The sequence below is a fragment of the Colossoma macropomum genome, unplaced genomic scaffold (assembly GCF_904425465.1).
Source record: "Colossoma macropomum unplaced genomic scaffold, Colossoma_macropomum, whole genome shotgun sequence".
NCBI lineage: Eukaryota > Metazoa > Chordata > Actinopteri > Characiformes > Serrasalmidae > Colossoma > Colossoma macropomum.
In genome coordinates, this window is record NW_023494803.1 from 25,332,929 (window position 1) to 25,358,453 (window position 25,525).

The 25,525-nt window shown below is 38.0% G+C and overlaps 1 protein-coding gene across 2 annotated transcripts in view; it reads right to left on the reverse strand.

Annotated features, from left to right (window-relative positions):
• The window catches only part of LOC118823280 (connector enhancer of kinase suppressor of ras 3-like), a 70,899-nt gene that overhangs the window by 5,493 nt on the left and 39,881 nt on the right, over positions 1-25,525 (reverse strand). The window contains exons 10-22 of one of the 2 annotated variants that reach the window (XM_036592760.1): positions 24,645-24,769; positions 23,661-23,845; positions 23,262-23,348; positions 22,017-22,270; positions 16,698-16,735; positions 12,226-12,268; positions 4,170-4,223; positions 3,498-3,537; positions 3,238-3,407; positions 2,817-2,890; positions 2,043-2,114; positions 1,893-1,957; positions 1,635-1,759 (exon numbers count right to left, since the gene is read on the reverse strand). In XM_036592760.1, coding sequence (XP_036448653.1) covers positions 1,635-1,759; positions 1,893-1,957; positions 2,043-2,114; positions 2,817-2,890; positions 3,238-3,407; positions 3,498-3,537; positions 4,170-4,223; positions 12,226-12,268; positions 16,698-16,735; positions 22,017-22,270; positions 23,262-23,348; positions 23,661-23,845; positions 24,645-24,769 — 1,332 coding nt within the window. Of the gene's footprint in view, positions 1-1,634; positions 1,760-1,892; positions 1,958-2,042; positions 2,115-2,816; positions 2,891-3,237; positions 3,408-3,497; positions 3,538-4,169; positions 4,224-12,225; positions 12,269-16,697; positions 16,736-19,743; positions 22,271-23,261; positions 23,349-23,660; positions 23,846-24,644; positions 24,770-25,525 lie in introns of those variants that run through there. The other variant, XM_036592761.1, reaches the window with a different exon arrangement.

The following is a 25,525-nucleotide window of genomic DNA, read 5'->3' on the forward strand; positions in this document are numbered from 1 at the left end:
GTTGACAACAAGTCACTTTTGTAAGTCACTCTGGATAGGAGCGTCTGCTAAATGCTGTAAAAGTAAATGTAAAAGTAAAATGAAAAACATTACACCACACGCCACTACCATTCAGGACCTGAGCCTTAATTAGGCCTAAAACAGGGATGCCCAGTCTTACCCACAAAGGGCTGGTGTGGCTGCAGTTTTTCATTCCAGTTAAGCACAAGCACAACTGACACCATCTGTTTACTCAGTTGGTCTTAGTCTGCAAACAGTTGATTATATATACAATTGGTTCCTGCTTGGTGGGAATATAAGCCTGCAGTCACAACAGCCTTTTGCGGATAAGATTTGGCCTAAAATTTAGATGCAAACTCGGACTAGGACTGCACCAACTACCCTATGTTACTGATAACGTTGATAATTAAATTCATTGACAATGAATCTGTTATCAATTAGTTGGCTTGATGACATTTAGACACCTAACTGGTGGAAGCTCAGCATGGTGAGTAACTGCTAAAACTGCTGACAATAGATCGTCTGCTTTTCTGCATTTTGTTTAAGTATAATAAAAACGCTGGCTGGAGGGATGAGCTGCATTTTAATCGAAACCACACAGTTAAATTATACTTGTCTGTTTTAGAGTGTGCTATTTTTTTTATTATCCCCCCCCCCACACTGTGTCCTCGTCTTCTGTTTTAGTTCACTAAAAACACAAAAATTCAAGGTGAAGATTTTTAAAAAGATTTTTAGGACAGATGCTTTTTAAAACGCTGATGACAAGAGCATGTTTATTGCTGTTTCATATGTGGTGAGTATGCTTTAGGATACTGCTTGTCTGACATAACGTATTCTGTGTGATTGGGAATATCAGATTTGATAATAATGTTATGAACCACGCAAACTAATTCATTTATCTTTGGTATATTGTTGAGGAGAAATCATTTGAATAGCAATGCAAAGTTTCTGTAGCTATTATGGGGTCAAACTTATTTGTGCGCATTCACACTGAGCTAACAGATTACGGAAATAATCATGAAATCACAGCTCTAGGTCTGACTCAAAGCACCAAATTTTGAATCTAAACTGGTTTATAGCCCGACAAAATTCTGTCCAAAGCCAAAACAAAACTGACCAGCAACAACCAGAGACTGTATACAACTCAACATTCCTAATGATTATGCCTGTTCAGTAGACACAGACAGCAGTCATTAGATTTTCTGCACATCCGTGCGTTGGCCTTGTAGATCTCAGAGCCAACAAGATGAGCAACCCCAGCAAACCAGACTAAAAACCTTTTATGCTAATAATAGAAGAATGAAAGAATAAAGCAGTAGGAAAACAAATTCAGGGCTAAATACAGGCTGAACTCCATTATGGTTGTGAGAATGTGACATTTGAAGCTGACGTAAAAGACTACTGAACTGAGTCTGACGAATATTTGAGAACCGATATCTGAATGCCATCTGAAAACAGTCCAGTCCTGTCTGGCTCAGACAAATATTTCAGTCCAGAACCAATGTTTTGTATGTTCTGGGAATTGTTTGCATTTGTTTCAAATTCATGTATCCTTGATTAGACGACAGTTACAAGGACTGCAAGAAACAGGTCAGTCACACACTGGAGTGCACTCAGCAGACAAGCCTACTCACTGAAAGTCCAGTGCCTGGTGGGCTGTTCATAATCACTGAGCTGTGGGTCAGCTCCTCAGAGTAGGGTGGAGGGGGTGCCTCTGTGGTCTCGGCCTCTTCATGATCACTTGCCTCACTGTAGCATTCTGAAAAGTGCCCCCATATTCACACATACAAACTGTCAATTTACCACCACTACAGTATGTGCACATAGTATGTAGAAATGCATGGTCTAAATCACAGCCTTTTGATTTTAGCCAGTGTCACATGAGGACTCACCAGTTGGGTGATGACTCTCTGAGGGTTCATACTGAATGGATGCAAGGCCAAGCTTATTCAACCATCTGAAACAGAAAGCAGCAGCAACAGAAGCTCATGTTTAAGTCATTACACTGTATTCTATTTACATACAGCGGAAGACAATCTTACATGTTCATGTCCTCTTTGCACTCAGCAGCAAAGTAGAATATCATGACCTTTGGGTGACATGCTTTAATGGCACTGAAAAAAAAAGATGAGCAGAACAAGACAGTCATTTCATTTGCAGTCAAACCACTCACTATGTATAAGTTATTTAGGAAAAAAAAAAAATCACCAGCATCAGAAAAAATAAGAAACACACCACAAATTACACAGAAGCCTCAATAACTAAATGTAATGATTTTATTATTTAACACATCTAACAATTGCTTCCATCTTTTTGTAGACTTGCTTCAGGTTTTTAAAGAAAAAAAATGCTGTGATTTTTTCCACACCACAGAAGTTCAGAAAGTGAAGTTGCTTAAAAGTTGGTTGCATTTACTGCTCTCATGATCTAAATAATCCTAGGCACATTCAATGATGTTGAGGCTTGAACTCTAAGGTGGTCAGTCCATTGTTCTGAGAACACCAGCAGCTTCTCATGGTTTGCAAAGCTCTTTATTTTCTTTTCTCATTAATAGTTTCTTGACAGCTACACATCCTTCACCCTTATAGGGCTGGTCTCAGACTTTTGCATATTGCTCCTCCTTCAGTATTAGCTAAGTCATAGCAAGTCATTAGATGCCACAACATCAATCTACGTTAGCACCATGTCAAGTCAATCATGTGACTTTAAAAAGTAAAAAAAAACATTTTAAACATGCATGTTTAACAGTTCTCATTTGATTACTGGTTTTTATCAATATGACAAACACTTGCCCAACACAACCAAACGTCACTCACTATTTCTTCTTGCACTCCATTGCCCGGTCAATCAGAAAATCAGTCAAGTTAATGTAGCCCTCTGCTTTTTCAGCCTAAAAACAGACAAGAGACCATTTTTAAATTCTTAATGTTTTGTACATGAAGGATGTAAATAAAGACATGGAGCAACGAACTTCTAGAATTTCAGGGCCAAAGCAGATCTTTTGTACCAAACATTTCATTGAATTCTTTGTAGCCAAAATTACAGCAAAGGGAAATTCTTGTTCTACAGCTCTAAATTTGCACACTGCCAGTAAGCCACGACATACTAAAGTTGACAGATCAACCTGTAATAGTTCAGGAAACATGACACAATGCTGGCCTTTCTCAAAGCTTAATCAGCTCTTTAGGCGATGATGCTACACAGTGTCAGAATGAGTCACTCAATGAGTTCACTCACCATTTGGTTGGCGTACCAGTATAGTGAAGTCTTCTTCAGAACAAACCAGTATTTCTTCCATTTAAAACCCAGGAAGCCTTTCCCTTCGTTCTTTCTATAAAGCCAGCCCTGGTAGTCCACTGGGTCCAGCTCCTTCACTGAAACTCTCCTCCTGCTCATTGTTGCATTGCCTGTTTGAACAAACCATCTCTTCATGACATCATGTACTTCAAGGCCACAATGTTCTACAAGGTTCTCTTTATGAATTGTGAGTGGCCTACCTCCTCGAGTCTTTTTCTTAGACTTGTGCCTGAGGGACACCTACAGATGTATGGACAGACAGACAGAAAGAGAGGAGGGCCATTAAAAGAAGTACAGGGTAATGGTTCATTCCAGGTCACAGTAAGGTGGGCATTCAGGGATGCATGATTGGAACCTGCCAAAATCAGAACCGGCAGATTTTTTTTTTCCAAACACGCAATCAGCTATCAGCAAATGTATTATTTTTATGTTGGCAAAATACTGACATTTGCAAACACATGCTATCTTCTAAGTAACAGGAGGCAAAACTGAATACAAAACAAGACAAAGGCATAACAGTCTAACATCCAATCAGCTGCCTGTTACTATGCAGTTTATGCAGTTACTACACACTGGTTGTTGTTTACAGTCACTCTACAGCTGGTCTCTGAAATCTTTTACACAGAATTGTTTAGTCTTCTAGAAGTACTGTTTTCAAGAACACAACAACAATCATGAGAACATACATGGTTTATTTTAGTTACTGTGTAATCAAAATTTATTTACTGTGAAAATTTTTCACAATAATGATAAATACTGTCAGTACAAATTTCTAAGAAAACCCAGCATACAGCATTCAGAATAACCTTATCCTCGAGACAACAATACTATATATGACACATGAGAAATGGCACATGTGGTGCTGTACTTACGGGGTTGTATTCATCGGCAGCCTTTCTAGGGGCTAGTGAAATAGGGAAGGAGGCCTTAAACGAAAGCACATTGATAAACAATGTTAAGCAGTGCTAACTGAAACTACCTGGCAAGAGACTGCCAACAAAACAGCTAAAAGACTGAGTTGCAGAATTGAAATGAATATGCATCGAACATGTGAAACTAAGCCGCAACCTCAAACATGCATCTCTCAGGGAAGTGGTGGGATATGACATCACAGGCTAGAGACTATAGGAACAGTTATGATGACATTAAAAATAATACAAGCAAACAAGCACTGCGCAAATACAACACTAACACAGGAACAGTTCACTCAATCATTTTTTAGTTACTGTAAGCTTAATTCAGCTTTGTCTGTGAATCAGCCTGTTGTGCTGATCATGTTAGGCAGCATTTAAAGTATCAAATGGTTTTATAATCATCAGGCGTAGATCTACTTACTGAGAGAAGGGTGTAACAGTATATACGTAATCATAAATTATTTGACTAACCAGGCTATATTTAAGGGTGAGAACCAGCAGTGCAGTGGGGGATTTTCATTAATGCACACGTTGAGAAATGCAAGCTAAATGAAGCCAGTGATTGCTCAATTTCCTCAACTTGTTCATTTCCCCTTTCTACACGTATGCAGGGTTAGGGCAGGTGATCTTTTCAGAACAGAATTAATAGATCATTTCTCACACGAAAACCACAAATAACCTCTGAGAATAAGGTCTATGCACAAGCACTGCTGGTGCAAAACTCAGGTGTTATTTATAGACAATTCAATCAAGTCTATGTATTGAATAGCGCAATTCTACTACTAGTCCTTTTGTATTTAATGAGGGTCAACTACCAGATCAAAGCATTAAAACCATCACCTAAATGGATGAATAGACTACACTTCTCATACATCACTGTATGCTCAAACACAGCTCCTGGGCCCATATTAATCCAGGGTCTCAGAGTAAGAACACTGACCAGGTCTCATTATATGAAATACTCCTCAGTACGGGAGTTTCAAGCAGTATAGGAACATTCATAAACAAACAAACAAATAAAAAAAATATAAATTCAGAACAATCACCAACATGCCCATCAGCCTCTCCATAGAGTCTCCCGTTTACCAACTTTTGTGAAAAAAAAATAAATAAATAAATGCTTAGCCTTAATGTTGATAATGTATATATTTAATTCTGTCAGTGTTATATCTTTATATTAAATTTGGGAGTCTGAAAATGGAGACAAGGTTTTATGTGAGACACGGCAAGATTTTATATTATTTCTAGCTCATTAGTTTTATAAGCTGCTGTGCACAAGGACAAGTTACTTTGCAATCTTTTGTTTTGATATAAAGTTTGTAAAGTTTAAGTTAAATTCGAATAAAACCAGTCTGTGTAGTATATAAGTCTACATATTATAAAAATATAAAATGAAGACATTTTGAACATAAAAACATAAACATTGGGAAAACTGAATTCAATCTCGACCTCAGAATCAAAAATAATACTGAATCTGAACTCAGACATCAACTGCATCATTACACCCCTACTATTAATGCAACATAAGACACCTGATCCCAGGCTGCGCCCAAAACTACACATACTACACTCATGAATGGACTTGTAATGGTGGCGTACTAGTTTTGACATACTATTCTGATACTATGTGGTTTTAGACGCAGCATTACTCTGAGATGCTGGTGAAAGTGAACTTAAACCACCTCAAGCTCATTACTTCCTGTGCCATCTGATGTGGTCCTACCTGTCAGTCAGGCTCACTCGGGCAGCTAAAAAGGCAAACAAGCCCTCAGCGAACATCAATACTCCTCAAACAGCTCAACGAAGTGAAAAAGAAAGGCGCGCAGCTCATTTCTCAAAACTTCTCCTTATGTGTTACGCAAAAAGCAGAAAGGCCGTGTCCTCACAGCTCTTCCGGGCCTTTTTCCAGCGCCTCAGGGGAAAAGACCGCACACAGACATGACAACAAAAGGCGACGGCGTTTTGTGCCTGAGCTCCAGTCATTCGGCTGCTACAGGTGTGACTGAAATTAAAAACCCACAGACAAAGGAAACGGGAACTTATGACAGTCAGTTCAGCTTTAGTCGTGGCGTGTGGTTGAAAAAGAGCCTTACCACATTTCCAGTCACATACACAAACAACCGGAACCCAGTTAGCTAAGACAAGACAACCAATCCCACCCTAATCTTTCAGCCCCCTCCTCCATAATACAGTACTTAATTTTTCCCAGCCTACCTGAACATGGTGCTTCATTAAACGTAGCTTTGACTGAAAACATTCTTTTTTGGAGGGAAAAATATGATGTGCTCTATTAATAATTTTGGAGAGCATGGTGAAAAAGGGTGAATGACACAGGTCTACAGAACACGAACAGCGTGGCAAACGCCTCGTGGTTATTTCGTTACGTATAATGAGAAAAGCGGGCTAACAAAAGAAAAATGGCACTTTTAACTTGACTTAGGCTAATGTAGCTTAGTAGGGACTACATTTAGGGGGTGGGCACAGTCTTAACTTCAGCGTCAGGGAACTCTCACAAAATCCCCTCTTCACAAACACTTCATCCATTGTATGAAGAACTCTGTCAGTTAAGATACGAATAACATTCTGTCTTTCTAAATAAATACTGTAACGTTGGCGAAGAAGACGCTGACATCATTGCGCATGCGTGGACCACTGTAGTCGTGTCGTCATTTTGTAGTCGGCGCCCTCTTTTGCGCATATTAGGAACTCCGGGTCTAAGCTCCATTTCTCTCTGGCCAGAATGAATAGGGTTTTCGAAAAATCGCCTCTATCACGCCCTGTGCTGAATAGAAATGTTCAGAACAGTCCTGTGAACATTATTCTCTTGAATAACACTGGATCCTCCGAATTACGAGGTCGTTAAAGTGTTAAAATAGGAATATTGCTACATATGAGCTAAAGGTTAGGTTATCTATCTTACTCCATAGTTATCACCCCTGCTAAACTGATTTAGGCTCTCAGAATATCCTAATTATTATTTTAATGCTGGTAACATTTTTCTGAGGACATATTCTCAGGACATCCGCCAGTTTTTTGTTCGACTTTTCCCGTTCCACCTTAAGTGGTGCAGCAGCCACGTTCTGAAATGCTGCGCCATTTAAAGTGGAACGGGAAAATTCCAACAAGCATCCGGCGAAAAAGAAGCTGACTTTAGCTTAATGGAGGGTTGAAAGGCATGATATGAGGAGGTTTCTCTATTTCCGCTTAACAGAGTAACTTTAACTTATTTTTGCTGTTTCACAGAACCGACAGGTCAGTATTTTGTCTCGTTTGCTAATGTTTGCGATAGCTAGTCACAGCTGCTGCACCATTTAAGGTGGAACGGGAATATTCAAACAAGAAGCTGCGATAAAAAAAGCTTAATTCAGCCTCGTAGTTTTAACACGGGTAGTATTTTTGACAAGGAGTTTTAGCCTATCAAAATATCCTACCTAGAGGCTTTATTTCCGGGTAAGTTATATCTGTAATTAGGCGCTACAGTAGAACATTTTGATAAGGTAGCACAGCTCGTCAGAGCACCGTCACAGCCCGCCTTAGTTTCGTGTAACATCAAATGGATGCGCAGTAGCTTTAGCTCGCATGTAGCAATATTAGTATTATAGCTCTTTAATGACCTGGTAATTCGGAGGATCCAGTGGTATTCGGGAGAAAAATATACACAGGACAAAACGTATCGGGTTCTGAACATTTTTGTTTAACACAGGGTGCGATAGAGGTGATTTTTCGAAAACTCTATTCATTCTGGCCAGAGAAAAATGGGGCTCAGACCGAGAGTTCCTAATATGGGCATGACTACAGTGGTCTATTCCCAAGAAACAGTCGGCCCAACACCACCCCACAGTGAGGGGGTAATGCGGGAAGATATGACATACGAGGAGAGTAGGTACTTTTAACCACTACATACACTACAAAGCCCACCCCAGTACACAACTGCACTAATAAGCACAATTCTCCCACACAACTACATCAGCAACAATAAGTGTCCCTTTTAACGCGCACTCTGCATGGCCACACCCACACTAAACTCCCCATTGCAGGGCAGCCTGTGGCGGACGCTGCACTACATTATAGTGTGTTTAAAAGAGAGATATTGAAAATATATTCATAGCAATGGCAGTCAGCTACATTTTGATATATGATTTGAAAGCCAACTATAGATAATGCTAGATTGCTAATATGTCTCCTGATATGGGTGGGGTTGGTTGGCACATGTTAGCCTGCTCAAGTATAGTGTATTGTCACAAACATTTTATACTATGTGCTGCACACATAAATATCATAGTAAAGGACACAACTAGAATGCAATAAATTACTGTTTATTAAATTTGAAGTTTTTGTTACCTAACCTTACCTACCTTACCCAACTTAGGCCAACTGATGGGTGTCTGTCTTAAGATAAAAATAATAACCTTGAACCCTCACTATTTATGTATTAAATATTATTTAAAAGCCCTTCATTTTAACTTTTATTTTAACATATTTAAGTCACTGTATATACCTTTTTAATAATTTTAATCTTCAAATATAGGTTAATGCAAGAAAAAATATATGTTGGTGAAGTGGCTCAGTTTTTTTTCTTATTATTGTTCTTATCTGAAAAAAATAAAACATTCTATTTGATTAAAAAGCATTATGGGTGGGGTTGGTTGGCACGTTAGCCTGCCCAAGTATAGTGTTATTGTCACAAACATATTATTTTATACTATGTGCTGCACACATAATAGTAAATGACATAACTAGGTGCTTCATTATTTGAAATTATAGCTTTTTAACATTGTGCCAACTATCATCATAATATGTGCCAACCAATATATGGGGCTGGTTGGCACAGGTGCACAATTATTTTAGTCATGAATGCACTAATTTCAGAAAATATTTTCTGGCATTGACATTGGCATTGGTCTGTTTTTAGCTAAGGTGTTTCATTTGCTGCTAGTTGGGTTATTCTAATATATGATATGTCTAGATACACAAAACTGTGTCAACTAATCTCACTCTCTCATACTTTTTGGGGGCTTTCATAGATTGATGTAGTTGTAATGCCTAAAAAGGCCACTGGGTGTCGCCTTGACTCCTGTATCATCCTGAAAGGTTAGTCTGCTGCTGTAGAGGGAGCTAAGTGGGAGATGTCTGAGGATCACTTGTTTTACGTTTTTAAAGGAAAAAAAGGGGTGGCTATCTAGACTATCTGCAGGCTGAGGGAGTTCTAGACAAAACATTGCTCGCATGCCTGCACGTTCACACATACACACACTGATTCTGGAGGGTTAACTAATGGAGGAATCTGCCCATCGGATGTTGGCTCTTGTTTCTTGGCCAAGTAGCATAGTGGTAAACCAGTCATATTTCCAGCGCTGGGAAAGACATCTATTATGGTGAGACATGATCTCCTCAGATTACCAGTTATAAACTCGCGAAAGATCCTTGAGCATGTCCCAACTACATGCTAATGTGCTGACCCTCTCTTTCTCTCTTCCATGCTTTAGGCTTCTCTGTTCACTTTCTAAACATGCAGAACAATCCTTGTAATCTTGTTTTTCATGTGGATTAAGCAAATCTAAGTAGTAGATTCTGATGGACTTCCATGCACATGAGAGCAACTCTCATTACTGTTTCCCCAGGATTTGATGGGAAGATGATTGGTCACACTATTGTGGGATAAATCTCCCATCACGGTCCATGCAGAGGATTGTCATGCCACTTAACTAAATATTCCCCCAGGGGCCAGTCACAGAAAGGCGAGACACAGAGAGGCCATTCTTCTCTCTGCTCTCTCTCTCACTGTGTCAGGCAGTGAGTTAGAGATGCTATCAGGCCCTGCTACTGTGCTCCACACTGTGAACACTACAGGAGATCTGTACTAGCTTCCCCAAGAACCATTGTTTATGCTAATTGCCATGTTCCCTGCCATTGCAAGTTCTAGACAAACTGCTTGTCATTATCTTAGCTCGCATGCAGTTCAAATTTTGGAAATGTAAGGCGATGAACAAAGTTTCACAATGGCTGCTATTCCTGATTTTAGAAAATGCAACTTCTGTAAGTTTTTAATAGATGTATGTCATCATAATGAATGGTATGTCATACATTAGTGCTCACCAACCCTGTTCCTGATGTTCAACTTTCCTGCAGACTTTTGCTCCAACCCTAATCAACTCCACCTGATACATCTTATTATTGCTTTTAGAAGCCCTTGATTAGGCGAGGGAGGGGTGTTAGATTTGGGTTGGAGGTGAAACCTACAGGATGGTAGATCTGATGGTAGATGGTAGGAGCAGTGTTGGTGTCCACTGTCGTACAGGGTCAGAACATAAGCAAGTCTATTTCAGATTACTTAACAACCTAACATCATCAAATGTGTTTGGTATTACTTAAATTGTTAGAAACAGAAAATGCAACCAACTCCTAAGACTGGAGGTGTTAAAAAAACACCTCTGCAGAATAATATTTAGACCTACATATTGACCTGGATTTATATTAGTTGTCTCAAAGATTGAGCTGAGCGATATCTAAATGCTCCCAAATAGCATCATTTTGGAGCTTCTGTGCATACATACTCAAGGCACAGTATGAAGATTTTAGCACTAACTATGACTTCTAGTACGACTTATGTGGAGGGGAGAGAGGGGGCCCGTGGGAAAGCGAGCCAAAGGGTCTCATACACTCATACACAGGTAATTTGAGACCAACACCTGTCAGCCTGTTACGGTGAAAGCTTCCACTCTCCCATTCTACAACTGTGAAATTAATATCTTCGCTTTAAATAGTGAGGCACTCACCTTTAAACATCAAGAGACACAGTTTGAGCAACAGAGAGAATAATTTCAGTTCCAATGTGTCCTAAATGTTTTGAGTAGTGAGATGTATCTGCACTGACACTATGCTCTCAGAAATGCAGAGTGGAAGAGTGAGGAGATAAAGTAATTGGCAGTAATATCAATATTGTTTGGGTGACTGGAGTGTGTACCCCTGCTTTATATGGCAAACAAGAGGTGGGTGATCCAGGTGCAGAGGGTATAAACGCTCCTCAGAATTTTGTTCCAACTGTCTGAACAACATTGCTGCTGGTCTGGGCAAACTAGAGAAGTCAGGCAGCTGGAACAAAATCCTGAGGAGGACATTTTTGTTTTGGATCTGAATTATGCAACACTGGCAACCTACATGCAGCACATGGACTAAAAATGAAATGCACTTCAATGCTGAGGAATCTTTATTGACTGCCTTAGAGAAAAACACTGATCTTAGATCGGGGCCAGATTCACAAAAGGTTTTTAAAGACCAAACATATGAAGTCTCTTAAACAATGAGTTAAATGGTTAAGATGTAGTTTGATGGGAAGTGCTCAGTTCTAGAGAAACGTATGGAGTTGTTCATAGTGGTACTGATAGGAACCAGAAGTCGGAGGTGTTTTATGCCTCTAAAAGCTCCCTCACAAAAAGTTACTGCACAAAATTATTTTACAATATGCTGCCTGAGACATAGTTTTGGCCTAAAAGTTCTTTTGGATTTTTTTTCTAAACACATGCAGGTGGAGAGATACATGCAAGGCACTGTCAGGCAAAAGAGTGCCCAAAGAAAATGTTTTATTATTTACATATATCTATTTTACAATTACAAACATTACAGGTCACATATATGTTCAAATAAAAATTATTGTTTTTGTGCTGTGCACATCATGATCCCTGATTCCTATCATCACCACTGTAAAGAAATCTGACATATTAAGTTACTCTATAGTGAACCATTTTATATAAACCAATCTGAATGACTTTATTTACATCTCAATGATTGAATTATGCAAAAATATTTTAAAAATAAGGGGAATTTCCCCTTAAAAACCTTTTTAAGAATAGCACTTCTTAAACATGTCCTCAAGAGAACAGTTTTTAAAACAAAAACAACTTTTTCTTAACTCTAAAAAAGAAAAGCATTAATTTCTTAAGACAGTTCACAAAGTCTGAGACATTTGATAATTTGGGCCTTGTCCTATCACTGAACATACAGAAGTGTGTCTTACCGCTTGAGAGAATGACCAGGATCGGATTCCAGATGTGCTGTACCTGATAAGGACATACCAGAGAAGTTAATTTGTATGATCAACAGAGAAAACATCTGTAAAATGGTTAAATTAACTGTTTACACCTACACTAACAGTCTGTATACATCGCAGTGTTAAACACACATATGAAAGATCATGTAAAGTAGTAAAATATTTAGAGGCACCACTCAGTCTTGAGGGAGAATAAAAACAGTGATTAGAAAACCCTTCAGAGTCAGTCTTTTAGACTGTGGTTAACATGGCATATACAGCTCTGTAGCTTCTGACTACGATTATCAACGTATCAATTCTCTCAGCATTGGGGTATAATTTCTCTCTCTGAAAGCATAGACTGTGGCTTCTGAGGGTATATTATCTCTGTTTGTGTGTATCCAAATGTTTCTGAAAAACTGGGCAAACATCCAGACCAGAGTACACATTCTAAATACAGACTCTGACGTCAACAAAAGCACTATCCTCCAATTTTAGTTGATGTTTACTGTGATTTTTTTCTTTGAAATCAATATATCCAGACAATGAACCTGTGTACTCGGAGTGCTTTTAGACACATTAGTGCATGACTTGTATATTTCTTCCCTTTTATTGATATTTTTAGGTGCTCAGAATAAGCAGGCCAAACACATATGTTTTTGTGCAAACACTGTACTGTAAAAAAGTCAGAGACCACCCTTTCATTTATGTAATTTCTAGTCAAAAATGAATAATAAGTTATTCATTTGTCACCAACAAGAAAAAAAAAACATATTTAACAGAAAAACACACAGCATCCAACAGAAACACCTGTATATTTTTTCAGATCTGAAGCAAGAGTGGAGCTTGATTTTCTCCTCTCTCTCAAAGATGAAAGCTTTAAGTGCTGTTTATCTGATGGTGACAGGTTTGGTGGTCTACCAGTTCTTGCACGGCTGTTAGGAGTCCCATTTTCTGTCTTTTAATTATTTTTGGAAACTCCTGTTTTTACAGTTAGTTTCCTCTGACTTTGCCCATTCGTTATTCAAGTGGATCTTACAAATCTGATCTGAAAAAACTTGTTCTTAATGGCCATTATAAGTGAAAATAAATAAATAATGAAAGGTGGTCTTTTGGACTTTTGCATAGTGCTGTACACATAGGACAGAATTACTAATATTAAAAGGAACTTATTCACTTTAAAAAAGTTATTGTATGTGCTAGTTTTGCAAATGATAAATGGATGGCTGTCATTTTCCAATGCATCTTCAGCAAGCACACATTCAGATCAGGGTCGCAGCCAGTTTTGTTACTGTTTAGAAATGCTAGAACAAAAATGTTTTGAATTGTATTGAACATGTTCATAGAGAGAGAGAAGAGCAGACAGAACGCCCTTTAACCAGCAGAGTGAGTGCTGAATTAGTCATCAATCTTTCCCATAATGAGGGAAGTCACACCTCCTCGGGCCTCGTGAGAGATCACATGACCTTTGCGCTTTAGTGTTTCCTCTACTTCCACTTGTCATATGTAGTGTCCTGCTATTTTTGCATAACCCAGACACTAGTGACTATGTGGAGGCCCTTACTTAACCAGGTGGTAGTTCACTGAGGGCACTCATGCTGTATGAGGAATGATTAAATTCTAATGTTCTTTAGAAAGCGATTCAGTGCATAACACTTATATTTTTTTTCACCAAGATTTGGCTTGATTTGATGCTTTTGTTACAGTTTAGGATTATATTTTCAAATGTACTCAGTACTACAGAAGCCTGTCTCTGCCACTTAAACTATTTAGTAAGTCACAGTAATGAAAAAGGTATCTCAGTTATGTATCGCATGACTTCACATCTGACAATAATGCAGAAGTTTCTCATAATTATAACTTGTAATCTCAAAATTACAACACACTATGTGATAATATTTCTCATCATAATGAGATACTATGAGATAGTATTTCATAATTATGAGACACCAAGTCATAAATATAAGATAATTAGCAAGTCAAAATTATTCTCATAATTATGGGAAACATTCATATTATCGTGTGATATTGAGTCATAATAATGTTTATTCTGGGATACCAAGTCCTAATTATGTTGGCTTTTTCAAGCTGTTTACTGTTTTCATTTTCTTCTTCTTATTATTAACATCCTACAGTCACAAACTGCAACATTATTCCTTCCATAGCGTTCTAGAATCATGAAAAACTACAGCATTCGTTCAGTTTTTTTCATAAGATACATACATGCATACATACATACATACATACATACATACATACATTAGGGGTGTGGGAAAAAATCGATTCTTAGATGCATCGCGATGCGGACGTGAACGATTCTGAATCGATTCACAAATGTCAAAAATTGATTTTCTAAATATTTAATTTATAACGTAATGTTGACGGAACGCAAAAGGCGGAACATGGAAGTGCGGAAGTGCAGCGCCCGGACAGTCTGTGGCGGCACATAAGAAAAACACAACTGGATGAGCAAGAAATCCGACCGGCTCCCTCTGCATTAAAAGCTAGGTTAGTTCAGGAGTCACAACCCAAATGATAACATTTTGTCCTTTCGACAAAAATCAAATCACCTTGGGGGCCTCAACATTTAATGTCCAGTATGTCTCAGTATGTGTTAATGTCCTAGTATAGTAGGGGTGGGAATCTTTAGGCACCTCACGATTCGAATCGATTACGATTCAGAGGGCTGTGATGCGATTATAAAACGATTATCGATGCATCTCAATGCATCTTTTTTTTCTATATAGCATTTATATTTTCTCACTGTGTGAGCTCAAGTTTTGAGTTCAAGTTTCAAGTTTATTTGTCACTTGCACAACATGTCAGGACATTTATGCATTGAAATGCTTGTGGTGAGGCTCAGCTAATCACTCTAGAGAAAGTAAATAAGTAAAAATACAAGAAAAACCAACTGAAATATATTAAATATACACAATATACACAGAATATAGAGACAATATACATTTTAAAGTGACTAAGTGACTCTGTGTTATTGTTATTTAAAGTGACTTGGTACTTTTAAAGCAAAGTATTTGTAATGATCAATAATGAATTTACTTCCAATATCTTTTTTAATAAATCAAATGGAAGTGATGTGGCAACTGAACTAGAAGGCTCTCATTCAGTGCTTTTGTTTGGAGCATGAGAAGTTGCTGCCACTCATCTGCGATAAAATGCGCAATTGGTTTTTCTTGTATTTTTATTTTTACTTATTTACTTTCTGTAGAGTGATCAGCTGAGCCTCACCACAAGCATTTCAATGCATAAATGTCCTGACATGTGCAAGTGACAAATAAACTTGAAACCTGAACTTGAAACTTGAGCTCACACAGTGAGAAAATATAAATGCTATATAGAAAAAAAGATGCATCGATAATCGTTTTATAATCGCATCGCAGCCCTCTGAATCGTAATCAAATCGAATCGTGAGGTGCCTAGAGATTCCCACCCCTAACATACATACACACACACACACACACACACATATATATATATATATATATATATATATATATATATATATATGCAACACCCTAACAACCTGGAACACCATAACAACCTCTTAGCAACACCATAGCAACTACCTGTAATTCCTATATAAACCTAAATAAATTATCAAAAACAATCAAGTGTTCTGCTGGTTTGTCTTTTGAAGCGTTATTAGCTAGTTTTGTCAAGCCAACTTAAACTTCATTCAAAAAGTTTCCCTTTCTAGTTACAAGATCTCATAGATATAGGACAAAGTCAAAAGCTACGAAGTCATTACGAGATTAGAGGTGCGTTTTCTCATGATTATAATACATTTTCCAATTAGTATGACATACTAAAATTTGCATTTCTATGTATAATTTCTTTTGGAAAGAAAGTGGAAGTGGAAGAAACCATACACATTCCACACACTAATAAAATAGCCTTAGAAGTATTCTTTTAGTCAGATGCCATAAGCCTTTATTGAATATTACTATAATCGATTACAACATTCCAATATCGATGCAGTTGAATCGCCACCTTCAGACTGGTGCATCTTGATATATTTTTACACTGATACTGAAGGCCATGTATGAGGTTTGGTTTTGGAGCATGTACTCGTAGTGGCACTCAGCACTATGCCAACTATGCTGGACTGATGTGAGGTATGTAATAAGCTGCTACTGGAGAACAGAATTTGAGACCTCTGAACCACAGAACCGTGCCAGTCAGGTCCCCTCCATAGGTCTGTCTCTGATCTGTGTGGCTGTTCGACTCTGTGATGTCAGCCCACTACTGCGTGCTATAAATGTTCATGAATGAGCAGCCAAGCTGCCTGTCATGACTGAAATGACGCATTCTGTACAACTGACACCATCAGTTACGTTAAGTCTAGCCCGGAGGCGCTCAGTGGAGGTGCGGCTCATGTGGGACGTGCAGACTGAGCAGACGTATGGAGCCAGTGTCAGGGCAAATGTACATTAGCCACTCACCTGTTGAGAAATGCACTGTTGGAAGTCCAGTCAGGATCCTGTTGTGGAACACAGAAAAACATTACACAGACTGAACCAGGCTTAAACTCCTGATCTGATCAAGAACTGTGCAAAAGTCAGAGACCGCCTTTCATTCATTTCACTTCCAGTCAAAACAACCTTTCAGTACAAGTTAAGCAAAAGCAGCAAACATATTTAATGGAAATTAACATTGAAGCCTCAACAACTAAAGATAATCTCCAGAGATATTGCAGCTGCAAAGTTCGGACTTAGGAATTGGCTGCCGTTTCTGCTTCTCACAATCCAAACAATCCCAAACACATTAAATGATTCTGAGGTCTGGACTCTGGGCTGACCAGTCCATTGCTTTGAGAAGAGCAGCAGCTTCTTTGTTTTATTTGCATATTTTCTTCTCTCGTGTCTTTTTCTTTTTCTTGACAGACACACATCCTTCTACACATCCTTTCAGACTTATAATGTTGAGATGTCTTCTCACAGTGGAAGGATGGACAGAAACACAAACAGTTTTGGAGTTCCATTTTCTTGACATCTTTTAATAATTTTTTAAATCCAGTTTTGGAAACTAGTGTTTTTTTTCACATATTTTCCTTTTGTTTTCCTTCCTTGCAAGTGGATAATTTTATATCTAGTCTCTTCATACTTATCCCCTCAGAAAAACGTAGTTTTTAACAGCCATTTTAACTGAAATGAAATGAATGAAGGCTGGTCTCTGACTTTTGCACAGTACTGCGCATGTTTGCACTTTTTTTTGCACTGTTCTTTAGATGTGAGATCACTTATCTCATATATAATTTCTTTCCTTAATTCAAACACAGCTTAAATATATAGACTGAAATATTATGAACTGAGGTATTTTTAGATGATTTCTCCATTTTTTAAAAATTATTCTATATACTATGTAAGCTGTAATCAGGGCGACACAGCAAGAAGGGCCTGGGTTCGATTCCCCAACCGGGTGACCAGGGTCCTCTCTGTGTAGAGTTTGCATGTTCTCCCTGTGTCTGCATGGTTTCATCCGGGTACTCTGGTTTCCTCCCAAAGGCCAACTGGATACGCTAAATTGCTCCTAGGTGTGAATGTATATGTCTGTGTGTCTGCCTGCGATGGACTGGCAACCTGTCCAGGGTGAATCCTGCCTTCGGGCCCAATGATAGGCTCCAGGTCCCCATCCCCCACCACGACCCAGAAGTTTTTTTCTGAAAATGTGTGCATGTTTGTGTGTGTATACTATAATCTACATGTAGTAATTTCTTGTCAGCTTATTTGTTTTGAAATTTTATCACCACTTTTAAAAAACGTGGCATTCCAGAGCTGGGCAAGTAATAGAATTTTATTTTCAATCATGATTTTGGTCCAGCGTTTATGAAAACAAGATAACCGGGACCAAATGATTATTGTGCTCTCATTTTGTCTTGTGTTATAAATCCAGTGCAGCCCTTTCCTTTATTTTTTGATTATATTATATTATATTAAGGTATAGTTGATTTCAGCTGAATTATAGTTGAAGTTCAAGGAAAACTACATTAAAAAGACAAGTTTTTAAAAATTAAAAAAATGGATGATGTTTCCAAAGTTAACATGTAACCATGATCTGAATAATGACCAAAATAATCATGCTTATGATTTTTTTTTGCAATGATCAAGCAGCCTTATGGCATTCTGGATGTTAATTTTTGTACAATGTAATTCTTACTATTTAAAAGTCACTTTAGAATCATCTACATCTCCATTCATCATTATGGATGTAAAATTTCTCATTTTTTCCAGCTACTACTAATTATATGAAATCTATTAAGTCACACAGTGCCAACATCACATTAGAGCCATGCACATGAATCTAATTGGGGTTTTAAAGTGTAAGGGAAGAGTTAGTAAAACGGCTTTGAACGTGTTTAAAAATGATTCTTGAAAGCTAAGTGAGCATCGTAACAAATCGATACAGGATTTCCTCTGATTTACAGTCCATTTCATTCATCAAAAGGATAAACACAACGCAATTTGTCAAGAAAAGAAAAGAGAAGCATATTTCAAACGCGGCTCTTTTACACATGAGCAGGGTTTAGTGCTGTGTTAGAGAAGCTAAAGCAAAGCAGGTGTTTGAGGAAACTTCAGAAGCATCAGCAGAGCTGTTGAAAGTTCCCAGGCAAGCCAGGGCAGAGCACAGGGATAGAGGAGTGAGTGGGGGATGTGAACTCGGAGGAAAAGAGGGACAAAGAGAGAATGGAGGCAGAGAATCATCCATCAATCATTCCCGACAAGGCCCCGCTACCACTTTATTGTGTCTATATCCGTTCACATTGTACCGTGCTGATCATTTTTGTTGCAAAGATCAGTGCAATATTAACATGCGTTGTTAGTTCTCCCATAACTGAAATGACAACAACTGTTAGCTGCAAATTTGTCTTCAGGTGCATAAGGCGAGTACATCAGTCTTGATTAACGACTTGCCAAAGTTCTTTTCAACTCATCTTTTAAATTACCTTTACAAACGTACAGCAATGTGACTACACAGCATAATAACAGTTTGACTTTTCTGAATGTTTAATCTGTTTGTGTGTGCTGGTGTTTTATGTTACATAAAAATCTAAAGTAAGCATAATTCAACATGTAAAGTTACATGAAATACAAGCATAGATGTTCTGTTTAAGATCGTGTATTTCAGATTCATTTCCTAAGTAAGTCCTTTGTGACACTTTTCTTGCCATTCACTTCTGCAAAAAATTTTAGAATGTGTAAAACTAGTAAAAAAACAATGATCAGACAAAAGGATTTGTCGTTTTCCACTCATATTACAGAAACACAATGTGCTAACTAGTTTAACATGAGCCTCTTGTGGCTGCAGAAGTTGCCCTTTGATATTGAACCAACAGAGCACACTTAATACTTATACTGACCTATAAACTGACACATTAATACTGTCCTCTATTGCTAATTGAAGGTTAACAATAGTCCCAAACGAATCAGGAAAAAAAGTGGAGTAAACCAGTCTATGAAGGGTAATCAAATAAAGACAATACAAACAAGATCTGGATTGGCTCCTTTAATAGCACACCGCTGATATAGTACAAAATGCAAGTAAAGTACAAATAGTGTCCAAATGGAGTAAAAATACCTTATATTACTTGTGGTAATACTGTTCAACTCTCACTCTTAACTTTCTGGCTGAGCTAGTCACAGCAGTGAACTAGATGTAGACTGTGCATTCAATGACATAAACACACAACACCAACACTGTAAAAGTTGAATCAGTCAACCTAAGACATAAGTAGTGTTATTCAACCTCTCCAACACTCTGCTTTTAGGGTTAAAAGGCCAATTTTCTGGACACTGCACAGGACTAGTGCGATACCTAGATAGCTTTCACTGACAAAGCAAATTAGTTTTAAAGTAGGCTTTGAACTGTGTCTGGAAAACGGGCTAAAAGTGAGTTTTGTTTTTTCTCCATGTTTTAACAGTGTTCCCAAGATTTGTAACTCAAAAAAAAAATCCTGTGACACAGTGGTGGTGACAGGACCCAGGGGTCACCATTGCTGCATCACAAATATAGACATTATATATACTATCCAAAACAACCAGTCAACCTTTGAGTTTTTATATGTAATGTTGAAAATGGTAAAATAGTGGTAAATCAGAAAAACATTTCTTTGGGCCACGTTTACCTTACTATGCCCTGCATATACCTCTCTGCCATGAACAGATTTTGAAAAATATAGGTTTAAGGCTAAAACCTCAAGCATCAGGCAATGTATTTGTAACCATTTTATGTAACAACTTTCTGTGAGAACTTTTAAAGTTATTAAACACCGTGGATGTCTGGTTCCCATCTTCACCACCATGAACAATTCTGTTGGAATGGAGCATATTACATCAAACCCCTCTGAATGACTTTGTTTACATCTCAAAAATTGAATTATGCAGAAAGTTTGAAAAATGTGAACTTTTCTGTTTGTTTTAAGTAACTTGTCTTATTCCATTGCTTATTTTGCTTAATTCAAGAAATAATGTAGATAATTCTGCTCTTTTTAAAAAATTATACTTGGAACACTGGACACTTCCAGGTGATAAAATTGCTTAAAACAAGAAAAAAAAGTCTATAAAATAAGTTAAATCACTGTATGATATTCTTACAGAATCTCAGAATGAGAAATATTAAGATATTTTGACTAGATTTAAGATGATTTCACTTGCTATCATTTTTTGCAGTGAAGGTTCAGTCATACTGTGACCTACACATTTTTGCACGTATGGTTCCTCCATAAAAGTGGCTTATCAGTCACTTTACTGAAGGAAAAGAACAAACAATATTGACTAGATGCTTTTTTTCAGAGGCAACCAGAGATGACAGAGGTAACAGGCAACAATGGCTTTGTGATGAAGAAAAAAAAATGCCCCTACTTTAAAACATAAGGATAAGCATTTTAGAGAGAATTAAACATTTATGTTAATTCACCCTTCAAGCAAAGAATACACAATAAAAATAAGTAAAAGAAAAAACACTTTGGCAAGTGAAAATCAATAGCGAGAGAAGGTCTACACATTAAAATAACTTAAAAAAATGACACAAAAGGAATATAACACAAAAGAAGCCAGATCATTTGACCCTGAAAAGAATCTGCCCAAAAATATCTGCCCACTGGTCCACAAATGCTGCAACTAATTCCTATGAAAAGTATGATGCAGACTTTCTTTCCCCTCTTTGAAATGCTCTGTTTATGGGATTAGGGGTTAGGAGCTGTTTAATGACAGTGGCTATGCAGTTCACTCAGACTGTTTGGAAACGTGGGGTTCGACAAAGTGGGCTGAATGGAGTGGAGCTTCTAAATTAAACTCGAACACATCTATGCAATGCAGCTGCATTACTTTTATACACTGAAGTTTATGGACATTCCTGAGGTAGACAGGTCTCGTAAATGGCTTAAAGTACAAATTAAAATATTAATATACTGTTCTGTATGACTAAAATATCAAGCCCTTTAATTTCTTGGATAAAGCAAATTAGAGGTTTACGCTATTTCTATGTTCCCTGCAGTGTTTCCAAACATTCATAGCAATATGTTTGAGCAAGTTTGGGTTCTTTTGTTTAGTTCTATAAGGCAAGTTGGTCAAACAGCAAAAAAAGCAGGAGGAGGCACAAAAGGAAATAGAAAAGGAGGCAGAATGAGGTTAGGAGAGAGGAAAAAGAAAGGAACGAGAGTGAGAAGGTCACCACACAGAGATAAACTGAAGCAGGAACGGACAGAGGGGCAGGGCAAAGCGACGTTAATGAGTCAGTAGCTTAAGCCTGGTGATCCAACTGACCAGTAGCGAGGGCTCCGCGGGGGGCCTTTTTGGGGTGGAGGTCATGGGGGTCTTTTTGGTAAAGTCCTCCTGATAAGGGATGGTAGCGCTGTTGTGGAGGTCTACGTTGACGAGAAATCGGCTGTTCCGCACGTGGTCCACCCCTCGCACGTATCGTTCCCCTGTTGATTTGTACGATCGTCCTGTGGTAGGGATCTCCTCGGCGATAGTGGGTATGCGCTCGTTGCTGAGGTATCTGTACAACAGATCCTCACCTAGACCAGAGGAAAGATGATCAGAAAAGTTAGAGGATGTTTGCATACAAGTGGAGAAAAAATATATCTAGTGAACTTTATTTTAATCCACAAAGGTGGGGAATGGAGGGCCATTAATCCTGCCAGTTAACTGCTGAGTTGAATAAGATGTGTTTCAGCTGAGAAATTAGCAAAATGTGCAGGAATGGACTTCTCCACCACTGCCTTAGAAGTTGCAGTTGTTGCAAGTAATAACAAAAGCTGAGCATAATTTTACATTAATGACCTCTCACTTCTCACTCTCAAGCAGAGAGATTCTGCTGAAAGTGCAGATTTTAAATTTTTAACTGACACCACATTTGAATTTGTGAGTAGAAGAGGAGATGTTTTATGATGACTTGAATTTAATGAAGTTACTGTTGTGTGTTCGGACTTGTTTTGTGGAAAGAAAACTATTCTTTAGCTTTTGCCATGTTTCTGTCATTGTCTGACACTGAAACAAACAGAAAAAGATCACAAGTGTATGCTTGAACCTGTTTTAGAATGTGATCTGAATCTAAATGTAATTAATTACAATACTCACTATATAATTTAATATGTGAACATATTTAAATAATTGTAATTTAAATCAGATGAATAGCAACATGACTATACAATTCTAGAGTTCTAAATTGCAGCATATGATGAATTGGTCAAAACCAGGCAAAGATCTAAAAAGCCTTATGATGAGACTATTAAGTGTGCTTGATTGAGGTTTGACACTAAATATAGCCCCTGATAATGTAATGCCAAAGTGAATGTCTCAGCTCATATTAATGACTAGAGTAGCTAAATGACTGAAGCACGTGTTCACTGCTTGTGCAGCGGCTTTTCCTTTTGTTAAAGATGGACGAGTAGAGGTCAAAACATTCAAGTAAACTGATAGTTTAATTAACTTAAACAAATTAGATTGCGGCCAGTGTGATGGAGGTGCTTGAGGTGTTGTTTTTGTGGATAGCAGCATGTCACACACCTTTCCATCCTTGTGTCCAAGGCCTGCTGTAAGGGTCTGTCACATTTAGGCACGTGTCTGCAGGCATGGAGAGAGGCCGTGGCTTACCTGTAACAACAATATGGGGAGAAAATAGCTAAGCAGAGGGCTAAACACCGGCTTACAATTAGCTGTATGATAGGCATATTAAGATATGATGTAATTTAGTAATTGGCCAATATGCCCTGCACATTTTAGTGTTTTTTGTTCAACACCCACATTCGCTCACAGAGGGATCATAATTTAGCCGATTAGTTGGACTGAGTGTGTTAGAGCAGGGAAAACACCTAAGTATGCAGAGCAGGGTCATTCAAGAGCACAGATGTAAATAATGCCATAACATTAAATGCTAACTGTGCTGTATCTGTATCTGCTACTGACCACGTGAGGAGCTTCTCTCTCTCAGGCGAGTCTGCACCACGTTGGCCTCCACAGGATAGACAGTTAGCTTGTCGTACTCTGCGATGGTGAAGCGCCGACGGCTCTCCAGGTCCAGGAAAGAGTTAGGAGACTCTGAGCCTTTAGGTCTGTTGTTCACGCTGCTGAAGGAACTGGTCCTCACTTCCCTATAATGTAAGATACTGTTTATTGACTTAGTCATGGAAAGACTGCATAAAACTGCATCAGTAAGTCAGTCTGAAGATAGTGAAGGAATTTTATACTGTAATTGTGTTTTGAAATGCTGGAACTTATTATAATTGAACATATTCAAACCAGTCATAAATGTTCAAACGCTCAAAATAAGACTCACTTTCCAATGGAAAAATCAGAAAAAGCTTGATGTTTTCTTATCTATATTCCTCTTCTATTTACATTGTTCCTCTGGTCACACTGATGTTTTCAGTGCATTTTTTAAAATAATTGTACTGAAATAATAAAATGTAATCAAACTGTGGTGAAATTTAAGATCTCATGATACATTTAATAATTTTCCAAAGAACTGTAATTGGATCGATTTATTGTGAGCTCTGTGATTAACACTTAAAGTAAGAGTTTAAGAAAAATGATGGAATTGTATAACTAATCTTAAGTGATTCAGTGGTGCTTTATTCCACGTTTCTTTTAGAAAGAGACCTAGGAAAAGCAGGGTGTCTTTGTTCAGCGAAAAAATGAGACAAAAAGCAAAAGAACACAAAGTTGGACAGAACCAACAGAAGAAGACAGAAGATGACAGGTGCTTTTTGACTCAATAAAAGTGCTTTATGAGTTATATAAGCTGTGCAGTGCTAGCAGAGCAGAGCAGAGTGGAGGCAAAGCAGAAAAGAATGTGCACAGAGGTTTAACGGGTTAATGGCTGAGGGAGGGGACACTGAGGCACCCTCATTAACCCACAGGAATGCAGTTAAATCTCTCTCTCTTTCTCACCGTGGTGTGTAAGGCACTGATGGAGGTGGGGGAATGTACAGGTCCAGGATAGCTGGTTTCTCCTTCCTGCTGCTGGATTCAGTGCTGCTGCCTGGTGACTGGCTTTTACTGGGGGATGATGAGCTCTACAGGAAATGAGACAGTTAGCAAAACATCAACTTATCATGTCAAGGCCACATATGAACAAATAATCTCGATGCTGCACTCTGTGCTATCTTCATGTAAAAAACAAAAAAGACTACAGCTCTGGCAGATCCCTGTCCAAGCTCATTTACATGCAGTTTCAGATCCATAGTGATAGCTCGACTAAAAATCGAATTTATTTATGTAGCCAAGCCAAGACATGTTGCGTGTCTATAGTTTGCTTCTTTAATTTTAGTTTTGCACTGGTGCTGTGGCTGAAGTACCCATATAGAAAAAACATATGGACATATATTTTTATAGATTTCAAATACACTGCAATCCATGCCAAAATACATTCCAAACTCTAAAATGTGGGATGGAGAAATATTAGAAATAGAAATGTACCATAGAAAAATAAATGTATGTAAAATACAAATACAAATAAAATACAAACTACATTTTAAAATGTATGACAATAGCCAGAATACTTGTCTAATGCACTTTACTGTTTAGAATATCTTTAGAAAATGAATTTGTAATCCAGTGTCTTAATTTGAGTACTAGCCAATGAACCATTAACATGGCAAAAGTGTTGTAGGTGTTGATACACTGTGAAAATGCAGTTCGTTGATTTGATATCTTGTTTATTTGAGATACGTTTTGTGTGAGTGCTGTCTTACCACAAACGTACAATTGTTAACGCAAAGGACAATGCAAAACACAGATGTCTGTACCATTCATTCAGTTCATGTATGTTT